Here is a 19,293-nt window from a genome sequence, read left to right as displayed (position 1 = left end):
CCGGCTCCAGCAGTCCAGAGAGCCACAGATGCTCCACTGTTTGTGTGTTGACTCTCTGTAATTTGTTTGCTCTAATTTGTTTTGCGGTGCCAGGGGAGTTCCGATTTTAATTTCGCTCTGTGTGTGTTTACCCCTCTTTGTGGATCGCTGATCTGTTAAGCATAGAGAGAGGCAGAGAGACAGTCAGAGTGGAGGGTGGGCTGTTCACAGAGCCAAATTAAAAAAGGAGCAGTGCAGATTGTTTTAAGCTCTGGCAGCCCCTTCAGGCCCAAAGGCCTTGCTCGCAGCCTGCACCTGCTCCGTCCCGTGGGAGCATGGTTCCTGATCCGTGGCCCTCGCTTCTCCTCCCCGGGCCCCCTAGCCTCTCCTCCCCAGGCCCCCAAGCCCTACTGCCTCTTCCTCTCCTCTCCTCTAACTCCTATTTTCCTTGTTTGCTTTATCTCCTCTCCATCGACTTCTCTCCTTCCCTTCTGCTGCCTCCTATGTCCTCATGTCTCCTCTCCAAAAACTCATCCGGCTCCTTCTCTCCTCCCTGATGACTTCCCTCACTCCTCAGCGCTGGCCTCTTCACCCCTTCTCTCCTCTCCACCACCTGCTCCTCCTCTTTATCCCTCCTTCTCCTCTTGCTATTGGTTACTATCACATTTTGTTTTGCCTCTTTGCCCTGGCTTAACTTCCTCCTATCCTTCCCTCATTTATTCTCCTGTAACTTTTCCGCATGCTGCTCCTCTCTCCTCCTCTTGACTCGCCTCCAGCAGCTGGCAGAGTCTTAATCAGCAACCCGCCGCACCTCGATGAGTGCGAGTTGTAAGCCTGATTGAAAACACACACACATAAGATACAGTCAGATATGGCAATATAATACGATCTGTGGGCTATCACGATTATTAAACTACAGTGCAGAGCTCAATAAAGCGGCATCGAAGCTGACATCAACACATTTTATTAACCCGAGACACATAATAAGAATGCAAATTAAACTCTTGTTTAAAATTGTCACAGCTATTCTTTATTGAAATCACCCAGGCGCTCTTGTCCTTCATGACTGCACAGCCATAGGTAGTTTGATCAGTCAGTCAGCTCTACACACAGTATGGTACACTTTCTCACACATACAATATTTACATTACCCCAGCAGTAATGCTATGACATGATCCAATAACAAGACATTTACTTTTAATATGGCTTGATTAAAGTGGTCCAACTGTATATGATGACCCAACTGGATGAGGCGAGTGAAAATCGCACAGTCCGGAGGGGTTGGGTCGACCTGATGGAAGAACGTTGTCTAAGGAATCCAAATATCCATCTCTGGTGTTCCGTCACTAACTCACCTATCTACTGTATATACCAGGCTTTTCATTCACAGTTCACACAAACTGCAGAAAAACTATCCCAAGTTGTTAGCCATGCAGACAGTCTTATTCTGAAATTCACATAAAGAACTTGTTAGCAAACAGTAACATCTAGCAGACACAGAGCAACATTCATTCTAATGCCACCTGATGATATATTATTTATATCCTTGTATTTCTTTGCTATTGCTTTTGCCCTCCACCAGCTCCTGAGGAATCTCCCTTTTTTGCAGATAAATGCTCCACTAACTAGTCATCAGTAATGTAGGAAGTACTCAGATTTTATAATACAGTTTAAGTACATAAACCACAGAGAAAATAATCAACTGAAAGTAAAGGTCCTCCATTGAAACTGTTACTTAAGGGGGCCCTGTAATTCTCATTTACAGGTTCATATTTGTACTTTGTGTCTCTACTGTGACATGTTTCCATGCTTTAATGTTCAAAAAGCTCTTTATTTTCTATTTCTGTCTAAAACCAGAGCCCAGTCTGTTCTGATTGGTTAGCTGGCTGTTCTGTTGTGATTGGTCAACCGCTTAGAGATGTCCCGCCCCTAAGCAAATCACATACAAATGTGCTGGAGTGTTAGCCAATAGAAGCTCGAGTGTAACATAGTGACATCAATATGTTTTAGCTTTTCAGGCAGGGGGCAGTGTTTGGGAGGTAACTTTAAGATTTTAGCCTTTGAAGATCATTTAATCACAAAAACTATTACAGGAAAGGGAAACCTCCAAAAAGCATAATAGGAACTATTCAATGTCAGTTTAATCTAAATAAAATGGAGTTGGAACATAAATACTCAACTCCACCTTTTAATTACAAAAAAGGAAATAGTATTCAATCCTCAAATTAGAGGCGAATAACATTTTTGTAATTTTTGCACAGAAAATGTACCTAAATGATAAATAAAATAGTTGCAAAGTTAACCAACTAAATTGTACAGGCTGTACTTTTAAAGATTGTTGAGGCAGCAATCCTATAGACACATACAGTAGATCTTGAAACGTGTAAAAATGCAAACAAAACTATCTGCATGGCATGAATGCTTTAAGTAAGGATGTTTTTTTGTTATTTGGGTGAATTGACTCTTTTAAACTTGAGTTGCATCTACTCTATACGCACCACATTCTTTTTACAGCAATCATATTGCCATCACGAGCACTTTACAGACAAAAGCAAACGCTTCCAGAGACATTTTGGTCCATTAAATACCCACTTTTTGCTCGTTTTTAGACTAGCAACGTTCAGTTCTGTTGATTTGGTATTCTGACTGTCTCGGCGTAGACTTTATCACCTGACATTCACACACAGTAAGCTCACTTACACAATCATGATCCAGACACCCAGCGTCCTGTACGGCTGTTATACACATTTCCCATTCAATTGTCTTACACGGTCTGCCTACCTCCACAGATTGATCCATTAAAATAAGGTGAAAATAAATTTCCACTAGTGCAAAATAAAGTCTCTCTTTGAGAGCAATAAGAAAACAAAGTTTAACAAAAAATATATATATTTGACACATTGGATCATATAGAAATAATAATAAAGTGGCACTGATAACAAATTATATCACAAGAAAAAACTGCTGCACACTATAGTCCCACATTTCTTAAGTCTGAAAGAACTAAGGCTGATTTGTAAGTATGCATACATATTTAACCTGCAGGCTTACAGGGATTATAAGTGAAATATTAAAGTTTTGGGCTGTAGGAGGAATTTTTGCTGTGTTATTTGCAGGGTGGAATGACCTTGTTGTTCCAGAATAAACACAGGCTGACTACTGACTCCATCTAGTGATGAAATATACCAACTACAGCATTTTACTGAATTCAAACATAATTTAAAATCACTAATCGGATTTCCTCAAACATAAAAATGCAAGCTAATAATAACTAAATCAGAGAAATAAGGATAATACCCATTAAATCAAACAGGCACAAAACTGCTTCTTTTTCATTCTTGTTTCTATTCCATCGGACTACTACTAAGGTACTAAGGTTGTGGTTTGATGGGGATCATGTTTTCTTCCCACATACAGTAGCACAAAGGGAAAGACACAAGGATCAATATACAGCACGGACTCATCTGTGTTTCCTCTCCAGCACACAGATGGTTAACGGCAGCTGTTCCTTTCAGCATCATGATCGATCTCCACCTGTTTCAATGGGTTTGTGCGTTAGGACACGTGGCGGAGTGGTGATTAGTTGCATCGTTTCAAAGCAAGTGAGGTGCCACCTGTCAGGAATGCACTGCTCCTCGGTCGACGTCGCACTTTTCACTAGATGAGACATTTCCTCTGTGTTCAAACCAGCTTATGCGTCTTAGGATGAGACAAATAAGGCAAAGAGGAACTACCACGGGGACAGTTCTGATGTTATAGGAAGGGACAAAGCATACATTATTAGTGTTATGGGGTTCAGTTTGTATGCACTGCATATTAATACCCAGGGGGTCCATCAGGAAGGTACATTATTTTGGGTATTAGAGGTTGAAGAGTAATTTCTTCAGCCGTGAGAGTCTGGCAACCTGTCAAGATTTTTAAAACTAACCAACGCAATCCTCGTATCCTGTCAGCAAATCACGACCGCCCTCAGGTCAAACCTCAAGGTCGGGAATTAGCTCTTCCTTAAGCTGAATGTCATTTTCAGATCCCGTGCCCACGTCTGAGTCAAAGAGTGAGTGGTCGGATTTGGGCGAATGCGTGTGTGAGGGTCCGTCTGAGTGGCTGCTGGCGTCGCTGTCGTCAAGAGTGTTAGTCCTGGAGAAGAGGCCAAAGTCCAGCAGGCCTGTAGGGGAGCCACCGCCGCTGCTCTCACTCTCTCCTTGAAAATAGAAATCCTCCACCTCCACAAACCACTCGGGCCAGAACTTCCTCCGCATCCGCTCGCAAAACATGGCCAGGTTGATCAACTCGCCTGTAAGGACAATAGACACAGCAGGTTTATATTCAGAAGCTTTTACAGATACAGTTAAACCAGCAGGAAGTATCACTGCATGGCGTGTACTGACATTTTGAGTCTGATACAGAGGAAGACAATACATCTGGGATACGTTGAGAGGCATAATTATGTGCTATCTTTTTATGATAAGTGCTTTCATCAGAAAGTATGTATCAAAGCAACAGCAAAGAACCCTCATTTGTGACAATACAAGCTCTGATTTTGTTATCTGAAAAGATAAGAGACCGAAGTGTTCCCTCCTCAGTGCAAGATGTGAGCAACAATCAAAGCCTGTCAGCATCACTGCGTTGCAGTAGAATATCACTGCCATCTAGTGGCTGGAACGGACAACTACATCTATGACAAACCGCTGAGGAAATATGCAAATAATATATGTTTATCTTGAAGCTTATATTCTGCAAAACAGGTTGATAATAAATATCAAACCAAAGCAGCAGTATTTACAGTCAATGTGCAGAGTATCACAGGGATCCACTGACCTTTGATGAGTTGCTCTGGTCGTGTCCCAGGAAGAGTCCACATAGCCTGGGCTAGATGCCCAAACACTGTAGCATCTAATGTGGACATCTTAGAACCCATGAAGTATTTTTTATCTCCTATGGGAGAAGGAATACAGAAACATTTGAAATTATGGAGCATAATAATGAGTCGTTTTTTAATTAAAATAAACATTGCTCTAAAATGTAAGGATTCAAAATAAAAAAAAGTATATAGAAATAAAGCTAAAGGTGTTTGGTTGGCACCAGTCAGTAACAAAATAGATTGTTGATTTTGTAACAATTTAATGTCACTTCTACTAACATTTGCAGTAGCAGAAGCTAGATCATTCAACCATTTATCCATGACTTTAAGCTAAGTCAACTTCTTTGACTTTGAGCTAACTCTGTAACAATAGTATTGTTATGTAGTGTTTGTTTCAACACAGACATGTTAGAGTGTGACAACCTAGGAACGGTAGCTGTTCAGAGTTGCAAATACTATGTTGTGAGCCAGTGATGGATTGAAATAAACAGTGTAAGCAAACTGGAATGTGCTTTAATCGTCCATTCTGTGTCGGGTAGAGACAGGGCAGAATGAAACATGGTGGCAGCGGAAACTTAAAGAGGACGGAGCAGAAAAACGGACTTCTACGGTGCAGCTAACTAGCTAAAAACTCAACCATTTATACTTTTAGCTTTCTATTTCTGTTCATCCATTTACTTTTTTGCTAACTATATCAACAGTATGCATTACATTTTTAGCTTATAATTTCAACAGTCTTTCCATTACTCTTTGCAGGGTGCAACCTCTATTCCGACATACCCCTATTACGACACAATTTTAGTACCGCCATTCCGACAGTCTACCCAGGCGCGTCGGGGCATCGTCTTTCTTTCATTTTTGTTTGTGTGTCTTTTCAACATGTACTTTTTTTTTTTTTTTACATATTCAGTTTATTTTGTATAATATAATATAGCCTATTGTTGTAATGGATGCACTGACTGGTTGGCACTCATTTTCGTTGTTGTCCGATCGCCCTGCATCCGATCTGCAAGGGAGTCGCTCAAAGAAAGTTAAAGCTATGCAAGCCATCGAGGCTGCTCCCAATTCTGCGGAGCTGTAGACCGGAGCTGATGGGATGACGATGGAGAGACTTGGAGGAGCAGTGGCGGTGGATTCGGGAGGACGGGGGCCCTGCGTGTCCACTTAAGTGGAGCTATGCAGACCCAACGCACCATGTCGGAATGGCGGAATGTTTGAAAGAAATTGAAAGTGCCGCTACTCCGACAATGGAAAACGTTTTGTCGGAGTAGTGGCACGTTTAAAAAAAATATGAAAATGGCGCTACTCCGACTATTAGACGTCAATGTCGGAGTAGAGGTATGTCGGAATAGCAGCATGTAACCACTCTTTGCTAGCCTTTTCTTTTCTTTAGCCAACTAGCTTTTTTCTTCTCTTAAGCTACTAGATTTTTTTCTATTCAGCTAACTAGCCTTTTATTTTCTTTAGCTAACTAGCCTTTCAACTGTTGTTCAATCATTATGTTTAGCTAGCTAATCAGCATGTTCATCCATTTACTTTAGGTACATATTTCAGCAGGTTACATGATCAATTTTTGATAATTATTTCAAAAGATTATTCTCACTTAGCTTACTGTTAATTCTATCCATTACTTTTAGCAAACTATTTTAAGCTCTTCGCTAACTAGCTAACTCAAATTAGCTAGTCTGGTACAACAGTAGTTTAGTGGTAAGCATAAGCATTTCAGAAGGTTTTATTTTCATAGTAGTTCCATCCCACCAATATGCGGATAGTTTATTCAAATATAGCCTACTGTATAAAACAAAATGTCTTTATATTAGTTGAGCTGCTTCACAATAGTTCTTCATAATCATAAAAAATGCAAAAAAAGGGAGATATAATTAGGCTACCCATAGTTAGGCATCACCTTCCTGTGCTTCAGAAAGCAAGACATGACCCCCCCCAAAACTGAAATATATCATACATTTTGTTAAAGTAAACGTGTAAAGAATGTTAACAATACAGAGACAGAACACTATGGCCAGGTTTATCTGATATTAGGCATGTGTGGCCTTAGATATGGTTTATGCTAAATCTATTATCTTCTCCTTCCCTGTTTGTTCAACAAATACACTTTAAAATAAAATCCTTTCATCATGAAACTGGAAAAGCTACACTTTTCGCAGCAGTTAAGCATTTAAGATTCACACTCATGAATCAGGAAAGCATTAAAACAGAAGCTAATGCTGATGCTTTCACAGAATAACTTTCCGTTTTACAACAAGTGGTCTTCTGTTGAAATGGCACAAACAGATCGATGCAAATTACTTTTCTTTCCAGCATCTGGCTCTTTGTTTCCATCTGAGCACTGATATCCTATCCCTGTGGCTGACATCCAGAACTTTCCTGTTTATTTATCTCTTCTATACCTCACTAAGTACAAACACAGGAAAAGACAGTGATGTTTTGTTTGGATAAAGTGAAACAAATATTGGTATTTTGTCTATGTGGTGTATTAAATCTGATCATATACAAAAGGTAGAGACTTCTTCATCATCTTCACAAACATCGCTACAAGATATACCTCATCTGCAAGGAAAGTAAATGCATTATTTCCAGGAAATATATGTTAATTAGTTATTAATATTATAAAATGGGCCTTTTCATTGCATATATATTTTGTCATAAACTGTCTGTACCTTTTAGTCATTAATACTGATGCTGCATTAGCTCACATTAGACTTCGATAATCATCTGACAATTTTCCTTTGGTCATTATGACATAGCAATGCAGTAATATATTAGCTTGATAAAGATGTCTACTTCCCATAAAACATCCTGTGACTAATGTTATCTTTCCTCTGTCACTTGTATTTCATTCTGATCTCCTGAATATAACATAAACAACACACAACTGTTCTGGAAAGGTTGACAAATTTCTCATCAACTATCCAATAGACTGAGTTTCTGAATACTATGACCATCCAGTCCGATTATAGAGAGAACTGTACCAACGGCTACAGATGTGTGCTGTAATATGTAATTCTGTTATCCCAGATTTAAAAAAAAGCCACACTTTTATCAAATTACATAACAGAGTTGGGGTAATCCCTTCTCGTGCATTTACTAATGTACGTGGTAATAGGCACAAAGAATGCTAATCAAAACACACGGTCCTTTTCCTACCTAACAGTGTGGCCAGAGTCCTCATGTCCTTCTCCATCAGCACGTAGACCTCCTCCTTAGAGAAGCGTCCGATGCCATGGCCGTACATCTCCCTACGCACCATGCTGCCGTTCATGTGGCTCAGCAGCCACTTCAGAGTGTCGCTCAGGGGGCCGGTCATCGCCAGAAGCTTCTGCGTTTCCTCTATGTTGTCCACCCACTGACAGTAGGCTATCGTCCTGATAGAACACACAGCAGACAACATGGTGTTTACATCACATTGGTATCCTAAGCGGACAGAGGATGGATGAGACTCAAACTACTTTATATCACAGATCTGCCCCCTCATATCCTAAAGCCAAAGAAAAAGGTTCTCACATGCATTATGTTTTGTTTTTGAAGATGGATGTAGAGAGTCCATCCCACATTATTTGTAACAAAGTGGATGAGTTGCTATGTGATTTCTTCCCTCAATTATGCAAAAGAGGAAATGCAATTCTCTCCGCCAAACATGTCCTTATTATAAATTCTGGTTCTGTAAAAAACGGAAGTGACTTATTTAAGGTTTATCCCATATCCTACTATCAAGAAAGCTTTATATCTATTGACAATAACCTCGTCCTAATCAATAAAGTACACCACCACTTCCCATTCATCAGCTATACAGCTCACAGGGAGACAACATCATATATTTCAGACCTTTAAACTGTCAGGCTGCTGGTAAGAGAAGAAACGGTGACAGTGAAAGCATCCCAGAAACCCCATCACAGGTTTGAAGTGGAAAACCTCAAGCTGCATTGCTTTGTTGAGTCAGTCTGAGTCTGTGTTGCTTGAGTTTAAAATCTAAAAATATGAAAGGGAAGGAAGAGATCGGTCTCACAGCAGCAGACAGACAGATCCAGTCTCTGTGTGCAAACAAGCCCAACAGATCAAACAAGCCCAACTCAGATTCCTTAAAATCCCTCTTTAGCTCTGCTTTATTTTATCCCTCATTTGTGACACCAATAGGAGACTGCTGTTTCATCTCAATTATACACATAAGCCTATGAAGTGTTTTCACCTACTTACGTTAGGAAAAGATACATGTGTTTACAGTCTACATATATATGTATTTATCTATATAATATGCATGATATATTTTAGCTGATTCCACTGTAAAGTATTTCTTTTAAAATTGTGTTTCTTATTCTATTTCATGTGTATCTACTTAACTCATTTCTGCATTTTATATGTCTTTAAGTATATTGTACGTTGCATTGCTGGAGTAGCCTCAGACTCAAAGAGCCCCTATTATGCTTTTGGGGGTTTCTCTTTCCTGTAGTGTGTTAAGGGGCGGGACATCTCTCAGCGGTTGACCAGTCACAACAGAGCCGTCCAGCTGACCAATCAGTGCAGACTGGGCTCTGGTGTCAGACAGAGGGTGGAAAGAGGTGCTGCAGCACAGGCAGTATGAGAAAAATAAAGAGCTTTTTGAACATTAAAGCATGGAAACATGTCACAGGAGAGGCACAAAATACAAATATGAACCTGAAAATGAGCATGATAGGGCCCCTTAAAGATTTTCATTGCCAAAACTACGCTGTAGCTATTGACAACAAAGTGTTTGAATGTTAGATCTACTGCAACTGTCTCTGATGTGTGGTACATTCATTGTCGACTCTGCTCTGTTTGTTTTTCCACCCGAGCTGCCTGTGCCTGTAGACACTAACAAGATTAAGCTGCTATATCCTTACACACTCTCTACCATCGTAGGAAATACAGACTGATCTTCTCTCACAGATCGTCTTTACGCCTCGGAGCTTTATGTTGTAATTCTGCCGGTAGTGTCTGACCCCTGAGCCGTGATGAGACTGTGGAGCAGCGTTTGCCTCTGGTCTGCACTCTTCTCGATCTCTCTGGATGACAAGTCGCTCGATGCAAATTGAATTTAAGCATCTGACCTACATTACATCTGGGATTGGTGACCGTCCAGGGGCCATACATTACTTCCTGTTACATTACCTGATCTGTTGTCCCAGGAGGATATGTCCTTTGTTTCAAGATTAGGAAAAACCCTTCTAGAAGATTCAAATATCTTATTAAGATGTGGCCAGTCAGTTTTTGTTTGCTTTACTGCACTTTTCATTTCCAGTCAGTATGTTACTTAAAGCTGTGACTACGATGATGATATTTGAGAAATCAGTCATTTCACTGACTCAGAAGTGATTGCAGTCTTGCATCTTTTAGTTAAAATAATAAAAGGCTTGAAAAAAAGCTCATTTATTGTGTTTTTATTCATTGTTGAGGATAAAAATTGTCATATTTAGTCCTCTGTTGACTTTTTTGGCCACTATGATAGTGGAAGCTGTACAAAATATATGACATACTAGCACGATACAAGGTTGTAGATGAACATGTTAGCTAACATTTGCATATTCATTAAAACATCCGGCAGAAACAGCATGAACATACGTTTTATCTTTGAAATATTTCTGCAGTATCAAATTTAAATTGAACTGAAGTCCCACCAGACTTCATTGACAAAAACAGTAGTTTGATTCTTCCGCTGCCTCGAACAGTACATTAAATGTACTTTTTCAGTATTTTAAACTAACCATTTGAAATACCAACATCACACAAAAACACAAACAAAGTGATCAGTGGTGGACCAGCAGCTTCTTTGTTTTGTGATGTAAGAGTACTGTTTATGTCAATGGAGTCTGGTGCCTTTGAAAAGAGCAAAGATCATATCTCCAATAGGGCTTTCCGACAGGGGTTAAGTGGTCTAAACATTCTAAAAATAGCAAACACTTAAACTAATATTGACTTTTTTTGGCTGACTTTTCTTTTAGGCTGCTAAAATACAATTTGCTGTTTCACCGATACCTCATACAACCCCACTTCAAAAGATCCTTACTACCCTTTAGACAGCAATGGTGGACAGAGTATAAAGCACAGAGGCAGCAGATGCTAGTCCTTCAGTTTCCTGTTATCTTATTTTTATAGCAGCATCGATCAGAGTGTGTACTGTATGACTTAACACTCGGTGCTGCTGGCCAGAAGCTAGCCTTTCAGAGAGCAACCAAGCTGCCAGATTGCCCTTTCCTGACATAAATAATTCAATCAATAAGTTTATAAGTGGGTCTAAACATGGCGGGCACACAGGGCGGGTGGAGGACCAGAGAAAAGAGCATGGAGGTGACAGACAAGGAGGATGTATGCATGACCTCTAAAGATTTGCTGAATTAAATCCATGTTTACATCACACAAGAGTTGCTATTTCACATCTATAGGCTATTTCACACATTATATAGTGAGGTTTCACATGTCATAACCTCAATTCACACTCTTTCTTATCAGTTTTCGGCAATATTAAATAGAGGTGAATGGAAGACATGACACCAGATCAAACCATGAAGATCAGTGAGTGTGTGTGTGTGTAGTGAAAGATGGATGGAGCTTTTAGGTAATGGAAAACACGGAGCCTGTGAGGGGAAGGAGGGATGATGAACGATTTCCTAGCAGCAGCTTCTCACCCTGAGGCTCAGAAGTGACTCACCACAGCAAGCAAGGCTGACAACACAAAACTGATCTTGAGGGTAAAGACAGCCTGGGATCCAAGGCTGCATGAATAACGTTTAAAAAGTAAATATAAAACTGAATCTAAGCTTTAAATCTCCTTTACGCGATCTGAACACCTACAGTCATTGTCATTAGGTGTGGTCACACCATGTCGAAGAATATTTTCATATTATACTAGTATACTATATAGTATAGTATAGTATAGTAGTATATATATTATACAAGTATATATTTTTAAACATATTTTTGTGTATAGTAAATGAGTCTTTATTTTATTTGTAAGTATTTATTTAATTTAAACCTATTTTCCATTATGTTTGTATATATTAATTTAGTCTTTATTTGATTTATATGTGTTATAATTTCTTTGAGTGTTTTTTATTTTTTTCTTATTTTTGGTCCTTTTTGCTTTTTTGTTTGTCAAACACAAAATTGTTTTATTAGAGTTTGCGTCAATTGACAACCAATAAAAACATTAGTTATGTTTATAAATATATAAAATAAATCTCAGTGTAGAATTTTCTGTATTTATAAAAAACATAACGTAATAAATTAAAAAAAATAAATAAAAATGTAAATCAATGTCCTATTGTTATTTTTCAGTGAGATCAGGTGTGGGTAGTTCCTGATACTGATTAACATAGGGTTTAGGTGTTAAAATATGCATTATTTTATAAATATGTAAATATAAATACAGTTTCTATATTTAATTCAGCCAATCATCAAATTACAGAAGAGTCCCTGTACTTGCCTTTAAAAGCAGTTTGAATCATATTTTTTTATGTTCAGTTGTCACTTGTCCATCATGACATTTTCTCTACATACGAGTCCCCTACCAGTACAGGTGTTCCTCCACCATTTTGGTCACAGCTCGAGACACGGCTCTCTCCTCAGGGGTGAGGTTTACGTTGAGGTTGACTCCCAGCATCTCCTCCAGGAAGTCCACGATGAACTCTGAGCCTGACGCCTGCTGGTGGTTGTACTCGATCCACGGCATCTTACCCTGCGGAGACAGCTTCCCATCAAAGTAGTTCTGCAGAGAAATACAGAATCAGATTAGAATATCTAAAATGTGACAAACATTTCCTGACAAAATTAGCTTGTTATTTAGGGAAGCCATTAGGGCCAAAAAAAACTGGAAAAGAGAATTTCAATAACAAACGTGGGGGAAAAGTTGTGTGGTTAGTTGGTGAGCTCTGGGAAATGTCTCCTCCTTTTATAATGCTTCCTGCTGAGCCTCACCTGGTAGGGCAGGTCCACCATGCGCAGGTATGTCTCTATTTTGAGGCAGAAGGGTGAGAGGCTGGGAACGCCGTTCTTTGGCCTGGAGAACTGATGGAGGATGATGGCGTCTTTAGAGTCCAACTCCTGCTCTTTCCTACAGAAGAAGGAAACAATAAATGACTATAAATGACAACAGTGTATTTAAGGTGATGTTCTTAGTTCAGATTGCAATGTCTACTATATATCACTGTTACGCAGATGACACACAATTGTATTTATATTATATTGTATATAAAAATACTTAATATAATTTGTTCTTGTAACCTCCGACATGAAGGTAATGTATCCACGTTGTCTGCTTAAAGCATGATTTCTGAAAAACAACCGGCCTGTTTTACATGAAACTTATCAAAGGGTGAAGCATGGGCAAAAGAAGAGATTTCTTAGAGGATCCAAATCATGAGGTGCAAACATGAATTTGTAAGTGTAGCTTTTGTTAACATTGTGAGATACAACCTTTGTTCTGTGTTGGAATAATTGTAGAGATGTTGTTCCCGAGTGGGATTTTCAAGTGAAAACAAAGTAGGCCAAACTTTTGCTACACATTTATGTCTCGTAGTTGTCAACAATACTGGAAAACTCAATAAAATAGCCTCATCTTTTAAGTGCCCATGTTTTTTTCACATCAACTCAAAGCTTGTGAACACAACAAGACAGAACACATCCAAAGACCATGTGAATGCCTCCCATTTCTCTATTTAATTAAACATAAACTGAAATCCAAATACATTGTCAAACCAATGTTGCAATCATGTTTGCTACTGAGGAATTATTTGATTGACAGCAAGCACAATTCAAATAGCATTTCCCTCACAAAGCTGTGTTTGATGCTCTGATGGATTTTCCCCTCTGTTTCAGTCTTGTTTCATGCTTTCATTGATTGTTTTCTGCAGGAAAAGGCTGATTCTCCAGGGAGGAAAACACTATCTGTTTGATATTGTAAACCCTGCTGAATACCCAGAGGAACTAGAGAAGTGATACAAACTTAAAAGACAGTAGAGAGTTATCCTTTCTAGGATAGTTCATTTCTCAGAGCTTAGATTAGATTAAATTCCCTTTATTGTTATTGTTCTGAGTACAGGTACAAACCAATGAAAGGCACCAAGAAACTTACCAGAAGTGGATGTAAGTACATATACTGATAAACTATATTAAATACAGAAAGTGCAAAAAAAACCTCCAGCATAAATGATGCTATAATTAACATTACACAGAGGTTATACATAAAAATGGAGTACTGAAGTCAAGGGTAGGTTGAATTTCAAACAGTTAACAGTATAAACATCATGTAAAGTTGTTTTTTGGTCACTAACCAGAACTCTATATCCAACTTGCTGTTCAGTTTGAGGCGGTAACAAAGCATCCTGGGAGGAGAGGGTCACCTCTGTAGTTTATTATAGCGTGATGACACAGCAGTACGTCCCAGAGTCCCTGAGCAACCACCCGGCAACACACATTTCTTTATTTTCAGAGACTGCAGAGGCTTAACTTCATTAACTTTCAAACAGTGGCTTTTGCAGCAGACCTATATTGTGTCTTCCTGGAGGGACTCTATATAAAATAAATCCAATATGCTAATCTGAAAATGCTCAGCCATTAGGAGTTCAGCAAATACTTAAGATGTATCCCTCATTGTGTCACGTACATGATTTCCTATGTTTACTCTTTATGTTTATGCAGGCCTATCCAAAAACCAAAGGTATTATATTAACAATGTAATTAATCTTCAACTATTTTGATAACAGACTGATCGTTCGAGTAATTATTATAGAAACAAAAGTCAACATAATCTTAATCCACCTTAATTCTCTTTATCTAAATTAAGATATTTTATGGCTTAAGTAGTGTTCTACGACAGTAGGCTAAATATCATAGAGTTGTGGATAAAACATGAAATTTGAGCAGGATGCCTTGTTTTTTTTTACCATTTTAATGACACTCTGTAGATCAAACAACTAATTGTAAATTGCAAACCCAAAAAAACAGCTGTTTTTTATGAGTAGGTCGTCTTTCAAATTAGAAAAACTTTCCAAGCTGAGTATGTGTGATATACTGAGACTGATCTTCTGTAATACTACCTGAGATGGGCAGCATTAGGGGCTTCTTTTAGCACTGAAATTATTGTCAAAACTAGTCATGAAACGGCTCCAGTTGTGAGCAAACATGCTGCTGGATGTTTCCCATCCCTCATGCTTGCTATTTGAACACAAACCATAATGAACTCTGCTACTAATGCTCTTTTCTCTGGCTGTGTTCCCTGTCGTCCCTGGAGCTACTGTGCCAATACGCACGTGGTTGTCACTGTATCCCTGTACTATTATCACAGGGACAAAAACACATTTGGCAAGTAATGTTTGATTCAAATCTAAAAGGAAATTGTTTGTTTAAAATGAAAAAAAGAGTATTTGATAAAAGCTGAACAACACCTCGGACCTCAAACACATGTTCCCTTTCCTGTTTGTTGCATTTGCTGTTTGTTTGTTGGAATTACCATCAAGAGAGACATAAAAAGGGCCTGAACACGGAAACGTTATTTATGTGTTTACAACCGTTTCTTTAACACTTAGCCTAAACATGACAAAGCTTTGTAAGAAGATGAACATCATTAAGGGGAACTACAGATTATATATCATCAGTTCCACTCAACAGCTTCCTGTTATGTTATGTATGCTGCACAGAGGAAAGGGTAAGAGGAGACATTGCATCCTGGCATTACCAGTATTGTGCAGGCAGACAGACAGAGCATGTTCAGTCTGTTTAGCATATCTTTTATCACTGGCCAAAGCTCTTCTTGCAAGATTTTTTCATTATAAGTAACAGAAAGTCAGTTGCCAGCTTAAGTAAATAATAAAATCAAAAAATATACAATAAAACCTGCTTTTCCTGATAATTCAGAGGGTTAAACATATTTCTAATATAAGACTACCCTCAGTGAAATGGATTGGTTAAAACACTAGAAATGCGGCTATAGCTCAATACAATCCAGCAACACTCTAAACTCTAAATGACCACAAAGTTCAATCCATCCTCTCTGAACTGTAACAGGATAAGCTAACATCTAACTCATCGCTCCAAAGGCTTTTAAAAGATGAAAAGGACAATAAATCCACTGACATACCAACTAACTGCGCCTTTACTGCTGTGCTCTATCCAACCGATCAAAAATCATTTCACCCATTGATGCTTTGAATAAAAAACTGATCCTGCAATGTTTAACATTTGGAGGCATTCATATAAACAAAAGTGTTTTGCACCCCTTGATTCTGTTTTATGGAGCAAATACCTGGAATTTAGTGGCAACATTATATCTGACACTGCAGGTACCATATATAACAAAGAGTAGGCTATATTTCCTTTTTGGTGTTATAACATTGCTTTATGGTAATTTACGTATTCGAGGAATGGGTTACCAATGATTCTAGAGTTCTTTTTGGTATGTTTTGCTTTACTTGTGATGCTGTGCAATTTTAAGTATACTTGCAGGTGTTTCTATTATTTTGGTCCAAAAGCTCTATGGAACAGTTTTGACAAAATTAGAACATTATAACCTTAACATAAGGGGCATTAACTGCACAGCTATATTAGACTGCTTTTGCTTGAGTAAGATGTACTTAATAAACTTGTAACTACAGTATGCACACGCTTTACACACTGAGTTTAGGTGCTGAAACTGACTGAAGTATTCAAAGTCGCTGTCCACTAATACATGGTGCTGAAACCATTCCATATCCACGCCACTATTACGCCTCATCTGTCCTATTGTATGTTCTGTCAATATAAATATGGTCCTGAAATCTCCTTGAAGGGCCACTTAAAGACATAAAGTCTGTCTCATGGAGGCTACATTAGATGTGTCTGTGCCTGTACCAACAGTACATCACATGTTAGGAGCAGATGATGCTGCCAGGAGGCAGCCTGCACGTGATAAGACAGCAGCGTTTGTACACGAAATGCAAGGTTACACAGATTATCATGGGGGGGGGGGGTATTGGGGGAGAGAGAGAGTGAAAGGAGAGACACTACCAGGCCACTGTGACAGGATGTACTTACTCCCAAAAGTAATCCCCCCATTGACAGGCAAGCATTCCCTGCACTATGAATAGAGATAATCACTTTCATCCATCCCTCAGATCATTCATCCAACATTATTATAAGGATGTGGATGTTTGGACAAAAATATTTGTACGTAAATCTCACGCAGAGTTCATGCTCAGGTGCTTGTGGCACATGAGCCGACGTATGACTCATTTTTTATTTATTTGATTTGTTCTCTCTCCACCGTGTCGTGTCCTTGGGTGGAGGAAACAGTGGCTGGAACCTCAGCATCTACCGCGAGATCTGCAGACATAACATCCAATGGAAGGACTCCCATAATATCCACTCACAGTATATATCTAAACCCATTCCAATGACACCGATCAGTCACTGTGAGCAGGTTAAATAATAGGAAGTGATGGTGCTGCTTACCTGATGGCGAGCAGCTCATGCAGTAAATAGGCTGCAGCAGCCAGCAGGGCCCCCCCGGTAATGTACAGGGTCTTTTTCCACCAGGAGTCCGAGCCCAGAGCCGACATAATGCCCCCGTAGTCCTGTAAGGGGAATGCAATGATACAGCCATATAAGGACTGCTGCTGCTCGAAGCCGCACAGCCCGAGCGGCAGGCTGTGATTCCGCCCGAGTTCAACCACACACGGCCGGGAAGAGGCGAAGCCAGCAGCCCAGTACATCCTCCACTCCCTCGGTTAGAGCCACCCCGCTTCCTCCACGCTGTGGTCCCCGTTAGGCTTCATCCAAACGCCCGGCGGGTTTTCTACGGCATGACGGCGGTGGTTAATAGTTCTCCAGAATATTAGGAGGAGTAAACATGTCGGCTCGCCCTCCCCTAGGATGATGCTCCGCACCCAGACCGCTTTCCCTTGCAGGTTTGGGAGAACATTATCAAACTAATGGGAAATGCAGCACCTTGACTTCCGGTTACGACTTTCAAAATAAAAGTAAATTGGAACTGTGTAACAACTTTGATGATTTGTACAATGTTCTGTAGCCATTTTCCAGGCCAAGTTATACAAGTATTGACTCCAATTGTTAGTCATTATTGTGTATATTTAATAGTTAAGTAATAATGTATTATATTTATTGTTATTTGTAAATGAGTTTTTTCTAGGTATTTTTGGCCTACTGTAAAGGGACATTTTCTGTACTATTCATCATATACCACTATAGGATTCCAGCATATAGCCTCCTCATTCTCTCACTTTTACAGTGATCTTTTCTGTTGTTACTTCAACTAATAAATAATCAATTCATTTGCAATGTACTTCTCCCTTTTACGTCAAGCTAAAATTGACACATCAGTTAAAGAGCTTTTTTATTCTGACCAACAATCCGATACCAAAATATATTTAGTACAGCATATCCTGTACAATACAGCAGAACCCTGATTTGAGAAGCTGGAACCAGAACATCTTTGGACATTTTGTTTGGAAAATAACTCGACTGATTACCCAATGTGGTTGATTACATTTTTGTTGTAAAACTATTACAATTATTGGCAGTTCTGGAAATAGTTGGTAAGTGGAAGTGATATGATTATTTTTTGAGGTAACAATTACCACAACAGGTGAACGCATCCAAATAAAGGGTTAACAGGGGCTTGTGGTTTGAGTAAAAGAATTGCTGTGATCTCCTAACACTTATTTTCGAGGTGAACTCGGGAAACATCCGGTGTTAACGTGCCAAACTCTGGCAGCTTGACGCAGCCGGCCTATTGTCTGTTCCAGAGGGGAGACACCGCGCCCTGACGAGTCCTGCATCCCAGTGAAACCAGTGCCTATCCTGAGGAACACACAGCGCCTATTGGCTAACACTTATGACGACAAGTAATTTAGATTTGTATTAGAAATTAAACTGTGTATGTAACAGCTTACTCAAGTTACCATTGGCTTCTTCACCTACAGTTGGTATACTTTGTTTGTTTACCTTTAAGAATAAAAACAGCTATAAAAGAAGTAACCTCACTATACACATATAAGTACAAAAAATCCATTTGTTAGCTCTCTGATATGAACGTAGTTTAATAGACTGCCTTTTCATTAAAAAAAAGAAAAGTAAACATCTTTTTATCGGAATTATATCAAAAGAAAAGTATACTCACTCTCGAAAAACTTCGGAAGTGTAGGAAGATATTCATCTTGAGGGAGAAATCCACCTGACGTTCTTTGAATCTGTTTGTGGAACATTCCGAGAGGTGTTGGGGAAAACTTCCAGAAAAGACGATTTCCGCACAGATCCTGGAGGAGCTTACAACAGCTTGGGTCACAGATAAAACATCCTGTTGCCAAATTAAACCCCGTCTGCTCCTGGTCAGCAGGTGACAATGTGTTTAGGTCGATAGGTTTCTAGAACAGGATGAACTGACGGTGTGTATTTAATGAGTAGTGGTGCACTTAAATCCCTCACTGTAG

The 19,293-nt window shown here is 39.3% G+C and overlaps 1 protein-coding gene across 2 annotated transcripts; it reads right to left on the bottom strand.

Annotated features, from left to right (window-relative positions):
• Positions 1–927: 927 nt before the first annotated feature.
• Positions 928–19,233, bottom strand: faxcb (failed axon connections homolog, metaxin like GST domain containing b). 2 transcript variants are annotated; one of them, XM_063878634.1, is made up of 7 exons: positions 18,984–19,233; positions 17,297–17,418; positions 12,788–12,923; positions 12,382–12,578; positions 8,006–8,223; positions 4,798–4,914; positions 928–4,273 (listed from the first exon to the last, which is right to left on the bottom strand). In XM_063878634.1, the coding sequence occupies exons 1-7, from the start codon at positions 19,017–19,019 to the stop codon at positions 3,954–3,956; spliced, it is 1,146 nt and encodes a 381-aa protein (XP_063734704.1). In that variant the 5' UTR covers positions 19,020–19,233; the 3' UTR covers positions 928–3,953. The 2 variants fall into 2 exon arrangements, with proteins under 2 accessions (XP_063734704.1, XP_063734702.1); XM_063878632.1 differs by lacking the exon at positions 18,984–19,233 and having other exon boundaries at positions 17,297–17,738.
• Positions 19,234–19,293: the final 60 nt, after the last annotated feature.

Source organism: Eleginops maclovinus, chromosome 3, assembly GCF_036324505.1.
Source record: "Eleginops maclovinus isolate JMC-PN-2008 ecotype Puerto Natales chromosome 3, JC_Emac_rtc_rv5, whole genome shotgun sequence".
Taxonomy (NCBI): domain Eukaryota; kingdom Metazoa; phylum Chordata; class Actinopteri; order Perciformes; family Eleginopidae; genus Eleginops; species Eleginops maclovinus.
This window is presented reverse-complemented; position numbering and strand designations above follow the sequence as displayed.

What these genes read in the sequence shown, in the direction of transcription:
- faxcb (XM_063878632.1), bottom strand. Translation starts at nt 17,556, where the DNA reads ATGTACTGGGCTGCTGGCTTCGCCTCTTCCCGGCCGTGTGTGGTTGAA. An exon ending in CATGAGCTGCTCGCCATCAG is followed by an intron (nt 12,924 to 17,296) that starts GTAAGCAGCACC and finishes CTTCTTCTGTAG; the next exon opens with GAAAGAGCAGGAGTTGGACT. An exon ending in GACTCTGGCCACACTGTTAG is followed by an intron (nt 4,915 to 8,005) that starts GTAGGAAAAGGA and finishes CTTCTCCCATAG; the next exon opens with GAGATAAAAAATACTTCATG.